Source organism: Pararge aegeria, chromosome 13 (assembly GCF_905163445.1).
Source record: "Pararge aegeria chromosome 13, ilParAegt1.1, whole genome shotgun sequence".
Taxonomy (NCBI): Eukaryota; Metazoa; Arthropoda; class Insecta; order Lepidoptera; family Nymphalidae; genus Pararge; species Pararge aegeria.
In genome coordinates this window covers 10,683,091-10,699,486 of record NC_053192.1, presented here as the reverse complement: position 1 = coordinate 10,699,486, position 16,396 = coordinate 10,683,091, and the positions used below count along the sequence as shown (strand labels likewise).

Sequence of the window (16,396 nt, the reverse complement as noted above, 5' to 3'; positions counted from 1 at the left end):
ATTTGGTGTTTGGGCTTTTGGTAAAAGTGTAGAAACAAATAATTCAAAGTTTTTGAAAATACAAAGAAGAAGGAGAAGAAGTCTTTATTGCACATACTCGTACAAATAGAAAGCCAGGTTAACAAAATAAACGATAATACAAAACATATGCACAAAGGCTTGACTCTATCGCTTGAAGCGATCTCCTCCAGACAACCTTTGGTGTAAGAAACATATTACATAAAACGGGATAGTGCAATATCCAAATATACAATACCTCCTAATACTACATATATGTAGCTAAAACATATGTATTTATATATATGTGTATAAATATCCAAAGATTTTAAATAGGGAATGAACATCCAAGTTAAATCCAAGGAGCTTTTGTTATTTTGGTTTTCAATTCAAAATAAAACTTACTATTTTCACAGTTTTTGTGAATTCTTCCCCATCGCCATTATTAGTAGCCTATAACAGTCCAGTGCTGGAATTCCATTATCAAATTGTCTAATAATTGCTGGGCAGACGAGTTGATGATCGCAGTGGATGATAGTAGAATCGCATAGGATACTTCTGCCTACCATCCGTTATATTCCCTTAGTCGTCTCGTACGACACTCCGCGGGTAGAGAAGTGGTGGTGACGACTGTATTCTCATCAAACGTCACCACACGGCATAACACCACGGCAATTTTACCCCATAAGGGATTAAATAGGGAATCTTCTTCTCTTTCTTCTGGACGTGAAACTAGGCTGGAACCTTCGGTTGAACTCAGTGCCTCTGGTACAGCTTCCCGCTTGGTCACCCCAACAATCCGAGCTCACTCCAGAAGCTTAGCAGGCCACCTAGGTCGCCGACTGCTTCAGCACGGCTAGCACAGGCAGTAGACAAAAATTATATCCCCCGATTATATCCAGGGGATATATCTAGGGGATATTATACAGGGGATATAATTAACGTGTGCTAAATCACGGGAACATGGAATAGAAGAAGTTAATACCCGTTTATTATTCCAAATATATTATTTGGATATTATTTTCACTTGTGCGCCAATGCTCAGAGAGTTGATTAAGCTGTGGGAGAAGATAATTTAAATATCCTTTTCCTGCGGATATAATTGTCTCCTACCCATGCTAGCCGTGCAGGAGAGATGCTGAGTGAGTAGACAAAGCGTGTTGCGCGTGGTTTTGCTACTCTTTTGCACCGAGGTATTACGTATGTCGGTGTTTTCGCTGCCTCCATGCATGCTCTGCATAGAGGACTATCGGTGATACCTAAATTGAAAAGGTTTAATGAGCAATGCCTTGTTATCATGCCTACTATTGTCCTTAGTTTGACCCGGTTTATTTAGTAAATAGGGAATATAAGGGGTTAAATAAAGAAGGGTTTATAGTAAAATCCTGCGTTCTTCAAGTTATATCGCCGGATGGAAAAATATATTACCAATTTTCCTAATAAAGTAACTTGAAAACTATAAACAAGCAGGAGTAAAAGTTAGATAGTTGGATAGTGCGGTCGCTCAGAGTTAACAAGTAGGATAACTTATTGTTACTGGTAGAGGGAAACTTCGTTATGTCTAACATGACTAAGTCTGCGGTAGTTATTAGATTTAAAGGTAAGATTTTAAGCTTATTAGGTACTATTTATATGTTAAAAATTACAGAAATTTCTTTATATTTACTTTTGTTTTAAAATTTTTGATAGGCTTTCTTTTTCTCGAATTACTATTTTCAACATATTAGAGATTCCGAAAATATAGCCATTTTCTGGGCCCATAACATAATGGAGAAATCGCAAATATCAATATAATAAATAATTTTTGAGGTCTGTATTATGCTCATGTATCATCTCATCTTCATCTCAACAACCAATTACCGGGCCCATTTCAGGGCACGGGTCTCCTCCCGCAATGTGTTTAGGCCGTAGTCCACCACGCTAGCCAAGCGGATTGGTAGGCTTCACACGCCTTTGTAAACATTATGGAGAAGCCTCAAGCATGTAGGCTGCCTCACGATGTTCTCCGTCACCGTTATAGTAAATTATATTTAACTTGCTTAAACATTACGCACATAACTAAAAAAAGTTACAGGTCAAACACAAAGAGATATGCTTTTATTATCCTATATTAATTTATTTCAGATATCGTCCTTATCATTTTATCTAATATCACTTTTAAGCGACACCCTCAGACAATAAGTACGTCCTTTATCTGAGGCGACACCTTTTGAAATCTTAAATATAGAGTTATTGGTTGAATTATTATTTGCGCGCACAAGAGAGATGAAACCGGTGTGTAATAAAGTAAATACCCAAAGTTTACATAAAATACTTTTTGTAAAGCTTGATCTTTCTTCAGTGCTGCAGTGAGGGAAAACTTCGTAGGTTTCAAACATTAAATAGTTTTTTCGTCAAATAGCAGTATTAACTTAATATCATTAACCCGTCCTAGAATAGCGTGGTGGAAACTTCTATCTCTTTCCGTCTGTACCGAGTGTACCTCCTTTATAAGTCCAGCGATGTTCTATGCCCATCCGCAGATGGCAACATCGTTCATTAGTCTCGTGAAACCAATCACGGCAATTATTCGAACTACTTTGACCATCTATAAACAAACTGTCCACCAGATTCAATTAAGAGTCATTAATGAACTGAAATATTGCTTAGCATTCCGTTAAAAATAAGTTTTTTTTTATTAACGTTGTTCTAAAAGCGTAGCATAATCAGGTCTGTTCTATTATAAAACGTTCTCTGTATTTAAAGTTAGACGTGGCTCCCGCCAGACCGAAACTTTTTAATCAAGATAGGTACCCTGTGCTCTTTGCACAGCAAACGCAAGTTTTACTTGAAACAATTTAACAAAGCCTTTTCGTAGGGAGCCGTTAGTTCTTTACGAATGTTTGACGTTACACTTCTACTTTGTTTGACGTTTAGCGTTTTAAAATGTTTAAACTTTATTAAATTGATTAACTAACTTTAACAGTAAATGGAAAAATAAACGGTAATAATTACAAGGTGTTTGTACGTTTTCTATTTCCGCCTGCCAGGCATCGAACCCATGTTCTTCCATTTATATGACCACAGCGCTTACAAGAGCACCAAGGAGGTTGAGAGAAATCAGTACATATATTATGAGGTAATGCGTTAATATGAATAAATAAATAAATATACTACGACAATACACACATCGCCATCCAGCCCCAAAGTAAGTATAGCTTGTGTTATGGGTACTAAGATGACTGATGAATAATTATAATATGAATAATATACATAAATACTTATTATATATAGATAAACACCCAGATACTGAAAAACATTCATGTTCACCACACAAACATTGTCCAGTTGTGGGAATCGAACCCACGGCCTTGGCTCGGAAAGCAGGGTCGCTGCCCACTGCGCCAATCGGCCGTCTAATATTCTTAATAATAAGTCCGAGACCTTCACCGACTGAGATTTTCAATTCCACCACGTACGTAACGTAGCTCTAATGTCAAGTTTGAAAGAAGGAGCGCTCGAGAGCTCTCCGGCGAGAACCTCATTATTCCAAACCACGGGCCCTTTGTATAGCGAAATAAGGTTCTTTTAAAAAACTCACATCCATCCCGCGAACAATAAAAAGATTTTTATCTATGACATTGTGTTATGTAATTGGCATCCAGTGAGGCTGCCTTTTATGAAGGAAAAATCCAATACACAGTTTCTAGGTTAGGTAAATTTGGTGTGTAATGTTTTTTACGTTATAGTATGATGCAACAGCTTCTTGTATAATGGGTATACTAAGCTAAAAAATGTATCGGTGTAAGGCGTTTAAAGAAAAAAATAACGTTTTATAATATAATTGATTGACGATAGCACATTGGTTAGTGCTTCGTCTCTCTTGGGCAGGGGACCGAGTTCTATCCCCAGAACGCACCTGTAACTTATTGGAGTTATGTGCGTTTTTAATTTTTGCAATTGATATATCAGTTGCGTTAACAGTGAACGAATACATCGTGAGGAAACCGGCATGCCTGAGAGTTCTTTATAATGTTCTCAAAGGCGTGTGAAGTCCACCAATCCGCACTAAGCCAGCGTTGTGGACTATGGCCTAAAAACCCTACTCATTCTGAGAGAAGACTCGTGCCTTGTAGTGGGTTGATAATGATGAATAACAAATAATATAGATTTGGTATTCAACCAAATCCACACATATAAAACAAAGTAGCTTTACTGTCTATTTAAATAACACGCACCAGATTATGATGTGGTTTTCACGATAATAAAAATATTTTTTCACAGATGATTTGATTCAAAAACTAAACATTGAAATAAAAAAAAATATCACAGGCAATTATGAAGCGTTCCTTGATGATACATGTTAACGTAATTATTGTGAGGTGACACTTAAAAAGCTACGAGGGTTTCAAACGCGCCTAGGTCTAAGAAGAGCCCACAACAAACTTAGCCGGGTAATTTTTCTGTTATCACCATCTCACAGTAAAATGATTTTTAGCTATGTAGTTAGAGCAATTCATTTCAAAGCTGCTTTATCGTTAAAGTCATTATAAAATTATATATTAATAAACAGTTTTTTGTAAGTGGAAAAAATAATATTTCGCAACCAAGTAGCCGAGTATAACATGAGATAAAAATCGGTAAAGCTTGCAAACCCGAAGCATCCTGGTGGGTCTACCGCTCTAAACCTTCTCTTATAAAGCATCTGATGATGATGATGATTATAGAAGTAAAGACTGGTAGTGTAGATAAAGATAGACGCATGTAAATGGAACTTTTTTTTAGTTAAAGCCTACGTCAAATATATCAGGCCCGTACATAAAATGTATTGAATTTCACCCTCTAATGTTTTTTTATAAAAAGTCTAACGAAAGCGTTATTTATGAAGAAACGGGGCCCTTATAAATCTTTACGGCGTAATTAAAGCTTCCATCTTATATTGCTCGAATAATTTTTCATTAGAGATATTGTTAAAGGTATTACGGCGAATGAGAGTTCGAATTGAATTTCAGGAGAATTCTAGAAAGAAAATTCCTGCGCGTCATGACTTTGCATTATTTTTAGGAGTCTGAAATACTAGATACCAGACTGGGTTACTTTTAAGCATAAAGTCTTTAAGTTAAGTAGTAGTTAAAATCTTGTTGACAGAGCTCGGCTAGGGAAGTACTACTACGGATGTTCCTCGCTTGCCCTGCGAAGTTTTGCTTCGTTTATAGGCGATGGTTTTCATCTCAGGTTGGTTATGGCTTGGACCGTCAATTATTACTATTACAAAAAAAAATCACGAGTACCTAGGTTCGTTTCCTGCGTCGAATCATCGATGTTAAAGCATCGACGGCCGATTGGCGCAGTGGGCAGCGACCCTGCTTTCTGAGTCCAAGGCCGTGGTTTCGATTACCACAACTGGAAAATGTTTCTGTGACGAACATGAATATTTTTCAGTGCTGGATGTTTATCTGTATTTTGTAAGTTTTTATGTATATTATTCTTAAAATTATTCATCAGTCATCTTAGCACCCATAATACAAGCTTTGGGGCTATATGACGATGTGTGTATTGTCGTTGTATTAAATATACTAAGACAATTTATTAAAATTACTGCTATATATAATTACTGCTACTGCCAGCGCCTGTCTCAGTTACCATCACTAAAATGTGCATCATTGTACAAAGGAACCGATAGTCGATAAATTACACCACCTTTCAGACCCGAATACAGCAGCAACAATGCAGCTTAGCGACAGAAATTAGCATGGCAAAACGTAGTAACATGATAAGTCGTTACAGGCTGACAACTTTCCTATCAGGTTTAAAATAAAAAAAATGTCCAATAGTGACGGTTATATACTTACGTAATTTTTTTTACTGGAGGCGTCGGAATAAACCATACTCACGCCCGTTGAATACGTGTGAAAATGACAGTCAAGTTAAAATAATATATTATTATTATGTAGGGCTGTTGTTTTAATGCCACCAACGCGTGTAGTTGGTCTGCAGACAGAATATAAATAATGTACACGTTAATTATGAATGAAATATTTATTATTCATTACATAATATTATAATTAAATGCATGAAAACTGAATTCATAAATTCAATTTGCTGACTGAAATTTTGTTTAAAGAGAATTTTGTTTATAATAAATTAAAAAAAAACTGCTACGTAATTGTATTTAAGTTTTTATGTAATTTTCTTTATTAGAAGTTAAATGCACTGGTGGCAGGAGATAGTTATAGCCTATGTAAATATCAGTATAATATTTTTTTAAAGTAATAATTGACACGATGGTGTAAGTGGCAACCTAGGACCTATAAACAGAGTAGCATTTCGCAGGGCATGCAAGAAAAACGTCCTACACAGTGCCACCCAATGTCCATACACCTAAGGCCTCATAATCCTAAAATTACACCGGCTACCAGGCCCTTCAGACCAGTACGCAGCCTTGCAATAATGCTGCTTGAAGGCAGAAGTAAGCATAGCGGTAGTACTTTCTAGGACGAGTTCTGTCACAAAAAGCTCTAATAATACTAAACATGACAAGACATAATCAGTCTAATGAACGTCTCACTGCTAGGAACTCGTTTCCTTTCCTAGGCAAAAAAAGACCCAACAAGCTTCACACAATTTTATACAAATTAACTTTAAAATATTAAAACACTGTTTGTGTTTTAATATGATAAAGTTAATAATGAATTAACAAATAACTAATACATTATTAACTTTATAATATTAAAACACAAACCGCAAATATTACTCTCAAATCTTATTGAATCGAGTAATTGGATTCGTTGGGAGTGGGTACCTATCTAATGAATATATCGGGATAATCGGGAACTACTTAAGGATTCGGGATAAATGGATGCCTACATTATTTTCTATTTCAAAGGCTACATGCATGCCAAATTTCATCCAAAACCGTTCAGCCGTGATTAGAGTAAGAGACATCCACACTTTCACATTTATAATTATAGTAGGATAATATAAAATTTGGAATGTGTTCCCTACTATACTCATTCTATTGTATCTCTTCTCTGCGTATTTATCAGCTAACTCCTCCTTAATCACGCAACGAATTTTGAAGCAAATTCACCATTGTATAGATATTTATTACACAGGTTTTATATCTATACGTATAATAAAACTGTAACTGGAAGATTTTTGTACATTTAATATATTTTAAAATTTTTTATCGGGGGATGCCTTATAATCGATACTGAGTCCAAAACAGACTTTTATTTAATTTTTGTCTAACTGTCTGTCTGTTCGGGCATTACGTTAAAACTACAGAACGGATTTAAATGAAATTTGGTACAGTAGTAGCTGGTATTCCGGGTCAACATAAAGGATACTTTTTATCCCGATAAACAATAAGTTTCCTCCGGGAAACGGGATGAAATTTTTTATCCACTTTACTTCATACCTTTTGAATTTGAACCGATTTTAATAATTCTTTTTTTATTTGAAAGTTTATACTAAGAAGCGTGTATTGTTTAGTTTTAATTAAGATCTGGTAAATATTGTCCAACAGAAGTCGATGGAGACAGTTTACCAACGCGAAGTTGAGATCTCACCAGGACCACGATCTTCAGTGATGAAGGAACGACCATAGAGAGAGAGAAATATTGTCGGAGATAAAGGACATAACTCTTCACAGATACTAGCATGTAACAAGGCATGTGGTACAACGATTAAATGCTTGCGTACCATCCTAGTGATGTTATATTCGAAAAATAAATGCGAAAGTTTGTGAGGATGGATGTATTGGTGGATGGATAGTTTTAGTAATTGGTCCTACCGATGAGAGCCGATGAGAGCCGTAGCTTAATTGGAGAAAGCGCTCCGGCCGCGATTGCCAGAGAGTCCCAGGTTCAAATACTGTCGGTTCCGAAAACTTTTATATGCATTATGCATAACTATTGTGATGATATAAAAAAAAATGGAACGTGAAAGAGAAAATAAACTAATTTTCTATTATCTTCATGGATCACCGAACAGAGAGCTGAAAGGAAACGTAGTGTCATTGTTTACGGAAAGTCATTCAATCAGATGGTACAAAGGAGCATATCGTCCAGGTCGGGTGTTCGCTCGTTAATCTTAATCTTTCCATTGTGCAGGTCACGATTGGCTGGAATTATCTGAAACTCTTAAGATATATACTGCGAAATATGGTACATACTGATTCTTATCGGATTTCGTTTTGAGACGGTCTTCTGTACCCTTAGAGATGTATGCCGCCTCCTTATCGTATATAGTTACAAAAGACTTCAAGCGCCGTCCGATGTGTTTCTATTATCGAAACACTGTTACGACAAAGTAAAATCGACTTTCGGGAGCCGAGTTGGAACCACCTCTAACTTTATTAAGTTATGTGCGTTTTATGCATTTTTTTTTATGTTTATAGACGTGCGCTTGACTGCAATCACACCTGATGGTAAGCGATGATGTAGCCTAAGGTGGAACGCGCTTGCCTAGAAGATTCATATTCACTCTTGATTTGAAGGTACTACTCATATGTAGGTACCTACTGGGGAAAATGGAAGTTGGAAGGGCATTCCAGATCCTAGCGGTGCGGATCAGAAACGAAGATGTTTTAAGATCCGTGCATTAATAAGGCCAAACATAGTATCTACCAAACAAAAAATCAGACACACTATCAAATTTATCTTTTTACTAACTGTGCCCAGCAGTGCTACCCACGGTGAATAAGTCTTTAGGACGATAGGTATACTATGTAAAAAAACTAATATTTCATACCATCCTTGGAAGTTTTTCCAGTACAAAAGGTACCCTATGTTCCGTCAAACCAACCTTAGGGTTTCACATTTTTCCAGGACCAAGAAAAGCCTAAATTACTTTCCATCCCTTTAACTAACACTATACCAAAAATCGATTTGATTGGTTGATTGACTGCTTCCTTTGGGGCGTGACTTAAGGACTAAGAAACAAACACAGTTTCGCATTTATAACATTACTATGGACGGATAAATGTATATAATAAAGTAACGTTTGCGAGCTTCGATAGTATGCATACAGTATATTTAATATCATAAAATGCTAGTAGTCGTGTTTGGAAACCCCTATATTTCGATTATCGATATCGAGATTAAAGATAAACCAATCTTGTTTTTTCTTGCAAAAACGCGTAAAGCGTTTTTACCGCGAGCAAACTACTAAACCAAGATGCGAAAAATCGCGGAAAACTAACAACAGATTTTCCGTAAGTTTTCATTTTGAATTTCTCAAGCAAATCGCACGTCGGTAGTGCGGTAACTAGCCACGGCCTAATTTGCAAACCAGCCCATAAAAAAATCTAAACTTTATAAATTCCAAAATTGTTCCTTCCGGATATCGAACCCCTCTACTTAATAGACACGGGGACTTTCACTTATAAGATATAACACTCATCACTACGCCATTAACTAAGAACTAAAACGGATTCTCAAATTCGCCCTGTCCAACAAGATGCCCACAATCAGCTAACCCAGTATCTATTATTTTTCCATTATCTCATAGTATCAGTATTTTGCACTATCCCGTTTTCTGTAATATGTTTTTTCAACCAAACGTTGTCTGGAGGAGATCGCTTCAAGCGATAAGCCCGCCTTTGTGCATATGTATACTATCATTTATGTTTTTTTGTTAACCTGGCTTTCTAATTGTATGTGTAATAAAGACTTTTTCTTTTTCTATTTTATACAATTTAAGCTTTTTTTGTCTATTATAGGTGATAGCCCAGTGGGTATGACTTCGACTTCACTTTCGGTGGGCCGAGTTCGAATCCCAGCACCTCTAACTTTTCAAAGTTATGTGCGTTTTTAACCAATTGAAATATCACTTGCTTCAACGGCGAAGGAAAAAACATCGAGAGGAAACTTGCATGCCAGAGAGTTCTCTCTAATGTTCTCAAAGGTGTGTAGATTCAACTAATTCGCACTGGGCCGGCGTGGTGGTCTACGGCATTAACCCTTTCGCATTTTGGGAGGAGACCCGTGCCCTGTAGTGGGCCGGTATTGGGCTGAGATGATGGGCACTTCAGAATCATCACCAGCAACGAATGAATCCTATAGCGGGGCACAAGCCTTCTCTGTAAAGAAAGGGGGCTTTTCTCACGCCATCACGATTTTTTCGAAGCGGGCTGGTACTTTGGTTACTATAAGGTTACATGCTCGTACTTTGCCGTGCGGTCACGCCTGATCAGAATACAATTGTCACCTCCCTTCTCTTCCTGTGGGAGGTCGTACAAGGAAGTAGTATAACGGAGAACAAGCGTGCCCCATGCTACTATTACAAGTCCACGGTGGACAGTTACAGCCTATTGATGATAAGCTAATATTAAATTAATATATTACTGTAGCAGTCAATGTTATCGCTGCCTATATACCTATATGTTTTTTGTTAGTTCTTTCGTGGCATGTAGGTTTGGGTACTTTTTTTTTTGTTCCACTACAAGTTAGCCCTTAACTGCAATCACACCTGGTGGTAAGATTAGTTTTATTTTTAACTATTACAAACGTACTCGTACTTACGTAGCACTGTGTACCCCATTAACCCATTGTCATTAGTTTTTAATTTTTTAATAGACAACTTTATAAAAGCAAGGGTCTGGCACCTAGCTACCATAGATCATACACCTATGTAAAGTGAGCAACTTTCAACATGATGATTCACTCTAAGATGGTAGCGGGCTAACCTGTTAGGGAGTATGTTAGTCATACTCCTAATAGGTTTTTTCACGACATCGCACCGGAGCACCGGTGGTAACTAGCCACGGCCAAAGCCTTCACCCAGACCAGACCAGAGAAAATTTAGAAATTATAAATTTTATACTTGCCGGGAATCCAACCCGGGACCTCCTACTTACATTCATAGCGCTCACCGCTGCGCTAGGGAGGTCGTCAAAGAGGGTCTGAATCGGACTGTAACTCAACACTCGATCTCGTTTGCAGTCATTAATCTTTGTTTGCTCGTTCAGTTGGTTGCCATTGTATTGGCGTAATCGGATATCTGACTTATTGCTGAAAAGTATTTTTTATAAACGCTTCATATGGCATATATGACATTAAGCCAATATGTCATTTTTATTCTACCATACAATAGAAAATATGGTAGTAAAATAGCGTTTTCTAATATAATAGTAATATATCGGTGATCACCTGAGTGGTTATGACTTTGACTATTTGGGCCTATAGGGGGGCCTAGTTTGAATCCCAGCACCACTGACGTTTGTTTTAAAATAATTTAAGTGCATTTTTAGCAATTAATATATAACTTAAGTATTAGTGTGTTATTGTTCGTAAGTATGTATATAATAATAATACACCCCACCAATCGGTTTCCCTTGGTTTTCCTAATCCTAAGGTTGCCTGGAAGAGATCGCTACTAAGCGATAAGGCCGCCCTTTGTATCCTACTTTTTAAGTTTATTTTTGTTGTGTCCATTGTTTTTTTTTTCCTATTTGTGGTGTACAAATAAAGTGTATAAATAAATAAATAAATAACATGCTACATCTGTTGCTGCCGTATCTGCTAATTTAAATAAAGAACAGTCGAAGATAATTTTGCTGGATGTTTAAAAAAAAGAGATTAATCCATTTTCATCACAGATTACGGAAATTGGCGACACTCAGACTATTCGCAAAACATTTATTACATTGTAACAGTCTTGAAGATGAGGTGCGCCAACTTTGTCAGCTCGTTTGGCTCGCACGATCCAGAAAGTTATCTTGGAGTGCATCGGAATTACAACGTGCTTCCAACTTCGCGATTCGAATTGTGGATACGGAGTTAAGAGATAGAGTTACTGGAATTTACTTTGTTTAAGAAAGTAACTGCTTATTACTGTGTGTTGTTGTTGGTAACTACATGTAGTTAAAAGGTTTTATCGCCTCTTAGATTAACACCCGTGTTCGGGTTTTAATAATAATAAATAATAATAATATCGTTTATTTCTTGAGCTAGATTTTATCTGTGTTAAGGATAACCAGCCCTCGCCCCGGAACATACATAGACAGATTAAAATTAAGACATTACCATTGTGCTGTGTGTAGTGTTTGTGCGTGCGTGCGTGTTTGTGTGTCTGTGTTGTGTTATAAAATTTTAGGAGTAGGGTTCAAGTAACAACGACAATCAGGTAAATTAAATTAAAGTTTGTAAGAAATCTTCTATGAAACTGAATGATATAAATAAATAATTGAATGTACACTTTTATTGTACACTACATAAAAAACAGAATACGGATTAAAAACATGTCAACACAATGCATTTTGCTGCCTTACCGCTACATAGCGATCTCTTCCAGGAAACCAATCGCGTAAAAGACAGGCACACATAATATATGGAATATGCACATACATATAAAAATATATATATACTATACATAATCATTACTAGTCTATATAAGGCCGCTGTTCGAATAGAGATCTTTGCCAATGGGCAAAACCCATCATCACACTGTGGACGGGTCGGTAATCACAGTAGATGGTAATGGTAGCACAGAGGATGCTGCTGCCCGATCCTCGTTATATTCCCCGAGTCGCCTCGTACGACACCCGCGCGGGGGTGATGAAAACTGTATTCTGATTTGTCACCACACGGCACCCTGCTATTCAATTGTAGCAAGATTATCTTGCCATAATTAGCTTAGAATATTTAACCAAGTATTTTTGGTATACTGATGAATCAGTGAGGTATTTTGTTACAGAATTTCAGGTGTTTCGAACGAACCATTGAACGAATTCCTTTAAATACATTTATTATATACTATATGCAGATATTATGAATGTGAAATGCGTGTGTGATTTGATATTAGTTTGCACTGCACAGATCTTGATGTAATTTGGTACAGTGAGTGATAGCTGTATCCAAAAATCACCCTCCCCGTGGGTTATAAATAAACTTTTTTACCTATGTACAGCAAAACTGCACAATCGACAGTTGACATAGTTTTGTATAGAGACAGTTCGCATCCTGGCTGCGCCACATGGGAATTTTATAAATCGGAAAAGTAAACGGTCACGCGAAATATAATACAATAAGTATTTGATAGTGGATGAAATAGTATTTACACACTATAGAGTTAAGTTCGCAACTATAGTGTACTTATTATTTTATACCAAAAAAAATTAACATAATCAGAAATTCCAAACTGCATTTATGTTTAATGTTAGGAAAGCAAGAAAGAGAATGATACGTAATTCATAGAATTATATCCTTATCTTATTATATTATCATAGTATATTCGATAGGACCCTCTAAGGATACAGTTCGAAAATTGGAATCCATAAAATAAATGGTACACTAGTCACGCATATATCCGATAGGAATATTTTACGTGTGTTTACTTACAATTGGTCCTTCGATAGATCTTCTATTATTTTTCCGAGAGGCCGAAATCTGATGAGATTGATAAAAAAGCGCTTCCAGTCGATTTCATTTCAAGGGGACTAAGGTACACATTTGTGTAAAGCGCTACGTGCTAACTTTGAAGAGATACCTACGAGAATAAGCGAAGTTGGAGAGCGTTTGAATGATAAGTTTTTAAAGTAGAATTCTGTGCTCAGAGAAGACGAAATGACGTTTTAACAATTATTATAATGGTTACTAAGAAGGTTTGCAATATTAATAAGCTGAGACAGTGTCTTAGGTATAATAACGCAATAATATGGAGTTAATGCAGATTATTTTAAATAACCAAAAAGAAATATTTAATCAATTTATAATTTCTAGATTTATCGCTAAATAAAATATTTTGAGGAAGCCTACATACCCAAGAGTTCTCCATAATGTTCTCAAAAGCGTGCGAATTCTAACAAACCGCACTTAGCCAGCGTGGTGGACTACGGCCTATACACTTCTCATTCTAAGAGCAGACTAGAGAGCCGGCCGGTAATGGATTCATAGTGATTCTAAGTGAGACAATTTTATCAGCACTCACAAGCTTTCAGATATAATTAATAAAAAGCATGTAGATAATGGAAAGCCTCGCCTCCCGGGGATCTTGGACATGGTTCATTGGAAGAAATGGACAGAGTTTAGTATAAAATGCCCGAGAAACAAACGAACAGCACATTCCAGTTCTTACTACTGAGGAAGACATCCTTCAATAGAACAACAGAAAGAACAATCTGTTCTCTCTCTTACAGCAGAACACGTACGATTTTAAACAGTTAAATTAAAATGGCCGGAAAAATTACCTTCGCGCTGTTGATCGTGGTTGTCACCTTTTTGAACCTGAACTTCACTAGTGCTGATCCCGCTATTGCCACCGCCTACAATCCTTTTGAAATTTGTATCGAAAACTGTGCTCAATGCAAGAAGATGCTTGGCGCCTGGTTTGAAGGCCCTCTGTGCGTGGAATCTTGCATCAAGTTCAAGGGAAAGCTGATCCCCGAATGTGAAGACTTTGCCTCTATCGCTCCATTCCTCAACAAACTTTAAAACTGTGGATAAAAAAGTGTCATAAAAGGTTATCGCTTAAGGCTGGTAATAGCCACATTGTCTATGTATTAGTTAATCTTTGATATTTAAGAATACGAATATTTAATAATTTAATAAATCTTGTTAAATTCAGTTTAAGTACTCTTTTAGCAACAGAAGATTTTAATTTTTAGAAGTGAATAAGTCATATAATAATATGGCATTTATAATTGATAACTTACCTTCTTCTACGTTTCTAGTTTTGACCACTTTAATTAAGTTGCTTTTATTGATTGGCTACCTGTGTCTTAAACTATTAATATTGGCTAGATCCTGATTTGTAATGTGAGTGTCTGTATAATTTGATGTCACAAAATATTATTAGCTTTCTATGTCTAATAACTCCAAACCTTGGTATGTATAATATTGATTTTTGTAATAGTTATATTATAAAGTGAATAGAATTGAAAACTCAAGTAGTTATATCAATATTTTGGAAACTATTCCCGCGTGGCAAGCTAAGCAGCTTCTTAGTAACCAAACATGACCCCCATATAGTTCGTTAAGTCTGACTTTTTGTGCGCCCGCTTACGTCAGAGACATAGTAAGTTTTTTGAAAAACTAATACATCCAAACAAGGGAGTTTACGTTTCAAACGATACTTAATTGATCGATATTTAATAGAGAGCGAAAATTAACGCAATAATCACAATTGCTACATGTATGGATTCGGTCGGATGTTATGTAAGCAGTTTTATTTCGACAAAACTACCTTAATCATCATAACATCAGAGGAGATTTAAATGGCACTGAAGTCTTTACTACTAAAATAATATTTTGAATTTATTACAAAAAGACACAACAACATGATTATCTCAAATGAAAAAGAAATATGTCTATATTTTTGTATAACAATAGGACGTTTATGAATGGAGGCATACAAAGAGGAGAAAATAAAAAAAGTGCCTCCGGAAACGTTTTTGATACCCCTTTGTATTGAGCCGGATGAAAAAACTTTTTTGTTAAAAAAACCCTTTCCATTTTCGTGTGAATTCTGATCTGGCCTTATTATAATAAAATGTGATAAATTATAAACTTATTTCAGTTTATAATTGATCACATTTTATTATTATTCCCTATTTCATGCTTGAAATGATATAAAAGAGAGCGTCTGCTGCATATAGTTTTTGTAGTTGGTTTTGTACTCTCCGACAACACACGTTAAGCCGGGTCCTTTAAATCCCTTTTCTGCGGAGACAGGGGTACTAGATGCTTCGTAGGAGATTATCTGAACTGTAAGATAAATACAAAAACAGATTTTTCTATTTTAGTATATAAATAAATTGCATTGAACGACAATCCCCGGATGTCGGAGAACTGATGCAGGTTTTCTCAAGATGTTTTCTTTCACCGCTGAAGCAAGTGATATTTGGAATGCTCAAAACGCATATAACATAGAAAAGTTAAAGGTCCGCGCTGGGGTTCGAACTCAGCTCTCCGAAAGTGGCTAGTAGGCTATCACCGCTTTATTATACATTATACATCGTATACTAATGATTCACTTCTAGACTTCAATAACTTCTAATATAAATAATCATCATCATCATCATCGGCAGCCTATCAAAGTCCCCTGCCGTCCTGCGGGTCACAGGCATCGTATGTCATAGAAGACACGGTTTAAAAGCATTGACCCACCACGCTGCTCCAATCTGGGTTGCTGGGCTTTAACGACTCTTATCACAAGTACGGGATGATAACCGAGACTAAATGATTAATAACAAGCTCTCTGAGCCACGGATGTTGACACCATCAATTTCCTAACTCCGGGCTGGTACTTGGCCAGTCCCGGGATTCGAAACTAGGACCTCGTGATCCGTATTGCAACATGCTATCCAACCAACCAACGAGGCAGTTCTTTAATTATTATAATTCATGTAATAACACAGAGTTCCAGAGCCTAGACTGGTATTTACTGGAGCCATTGGGTTGGTAGGATTGAACTTTTA

At 36.5% G+C, this 16,396-nt stretch overlaps 2 protein-coding genes across 2 annotated transcripts in view; one reads left to right on the top strand and one right to left on the bottom strand.

The window, feature by feature from the left end:
• Positions 1-16,396, bottom strand: part of LOC120628657 — a 473,143-nt gene that overhangs the window by 187,229 nt on the left and 269,518 nt on the right. The window lies entirely within an intron of this gene.
• Positions 14,151-14,411, top strand: LOC120628659 (eclosion hormone-like). The gene has a single exon (XM_039897207.1). The coding sequence runs from the start codon at positions 14,151-14,153 to the stop codon at positions 14,409-14,411; it is 261 nt and encodes an 86-aa protein (XP_039753141.1).

Bases quoted from the DNA above. Each gene is read 5' to 3' on its own strand.
- LOC120628659 (XM_039897207.1), top strand. From the start codon at position 14,151: ATGGCCGGAAAAATTACCTTCGCGCTGTTGATCGTGGTTGTCACCTTT.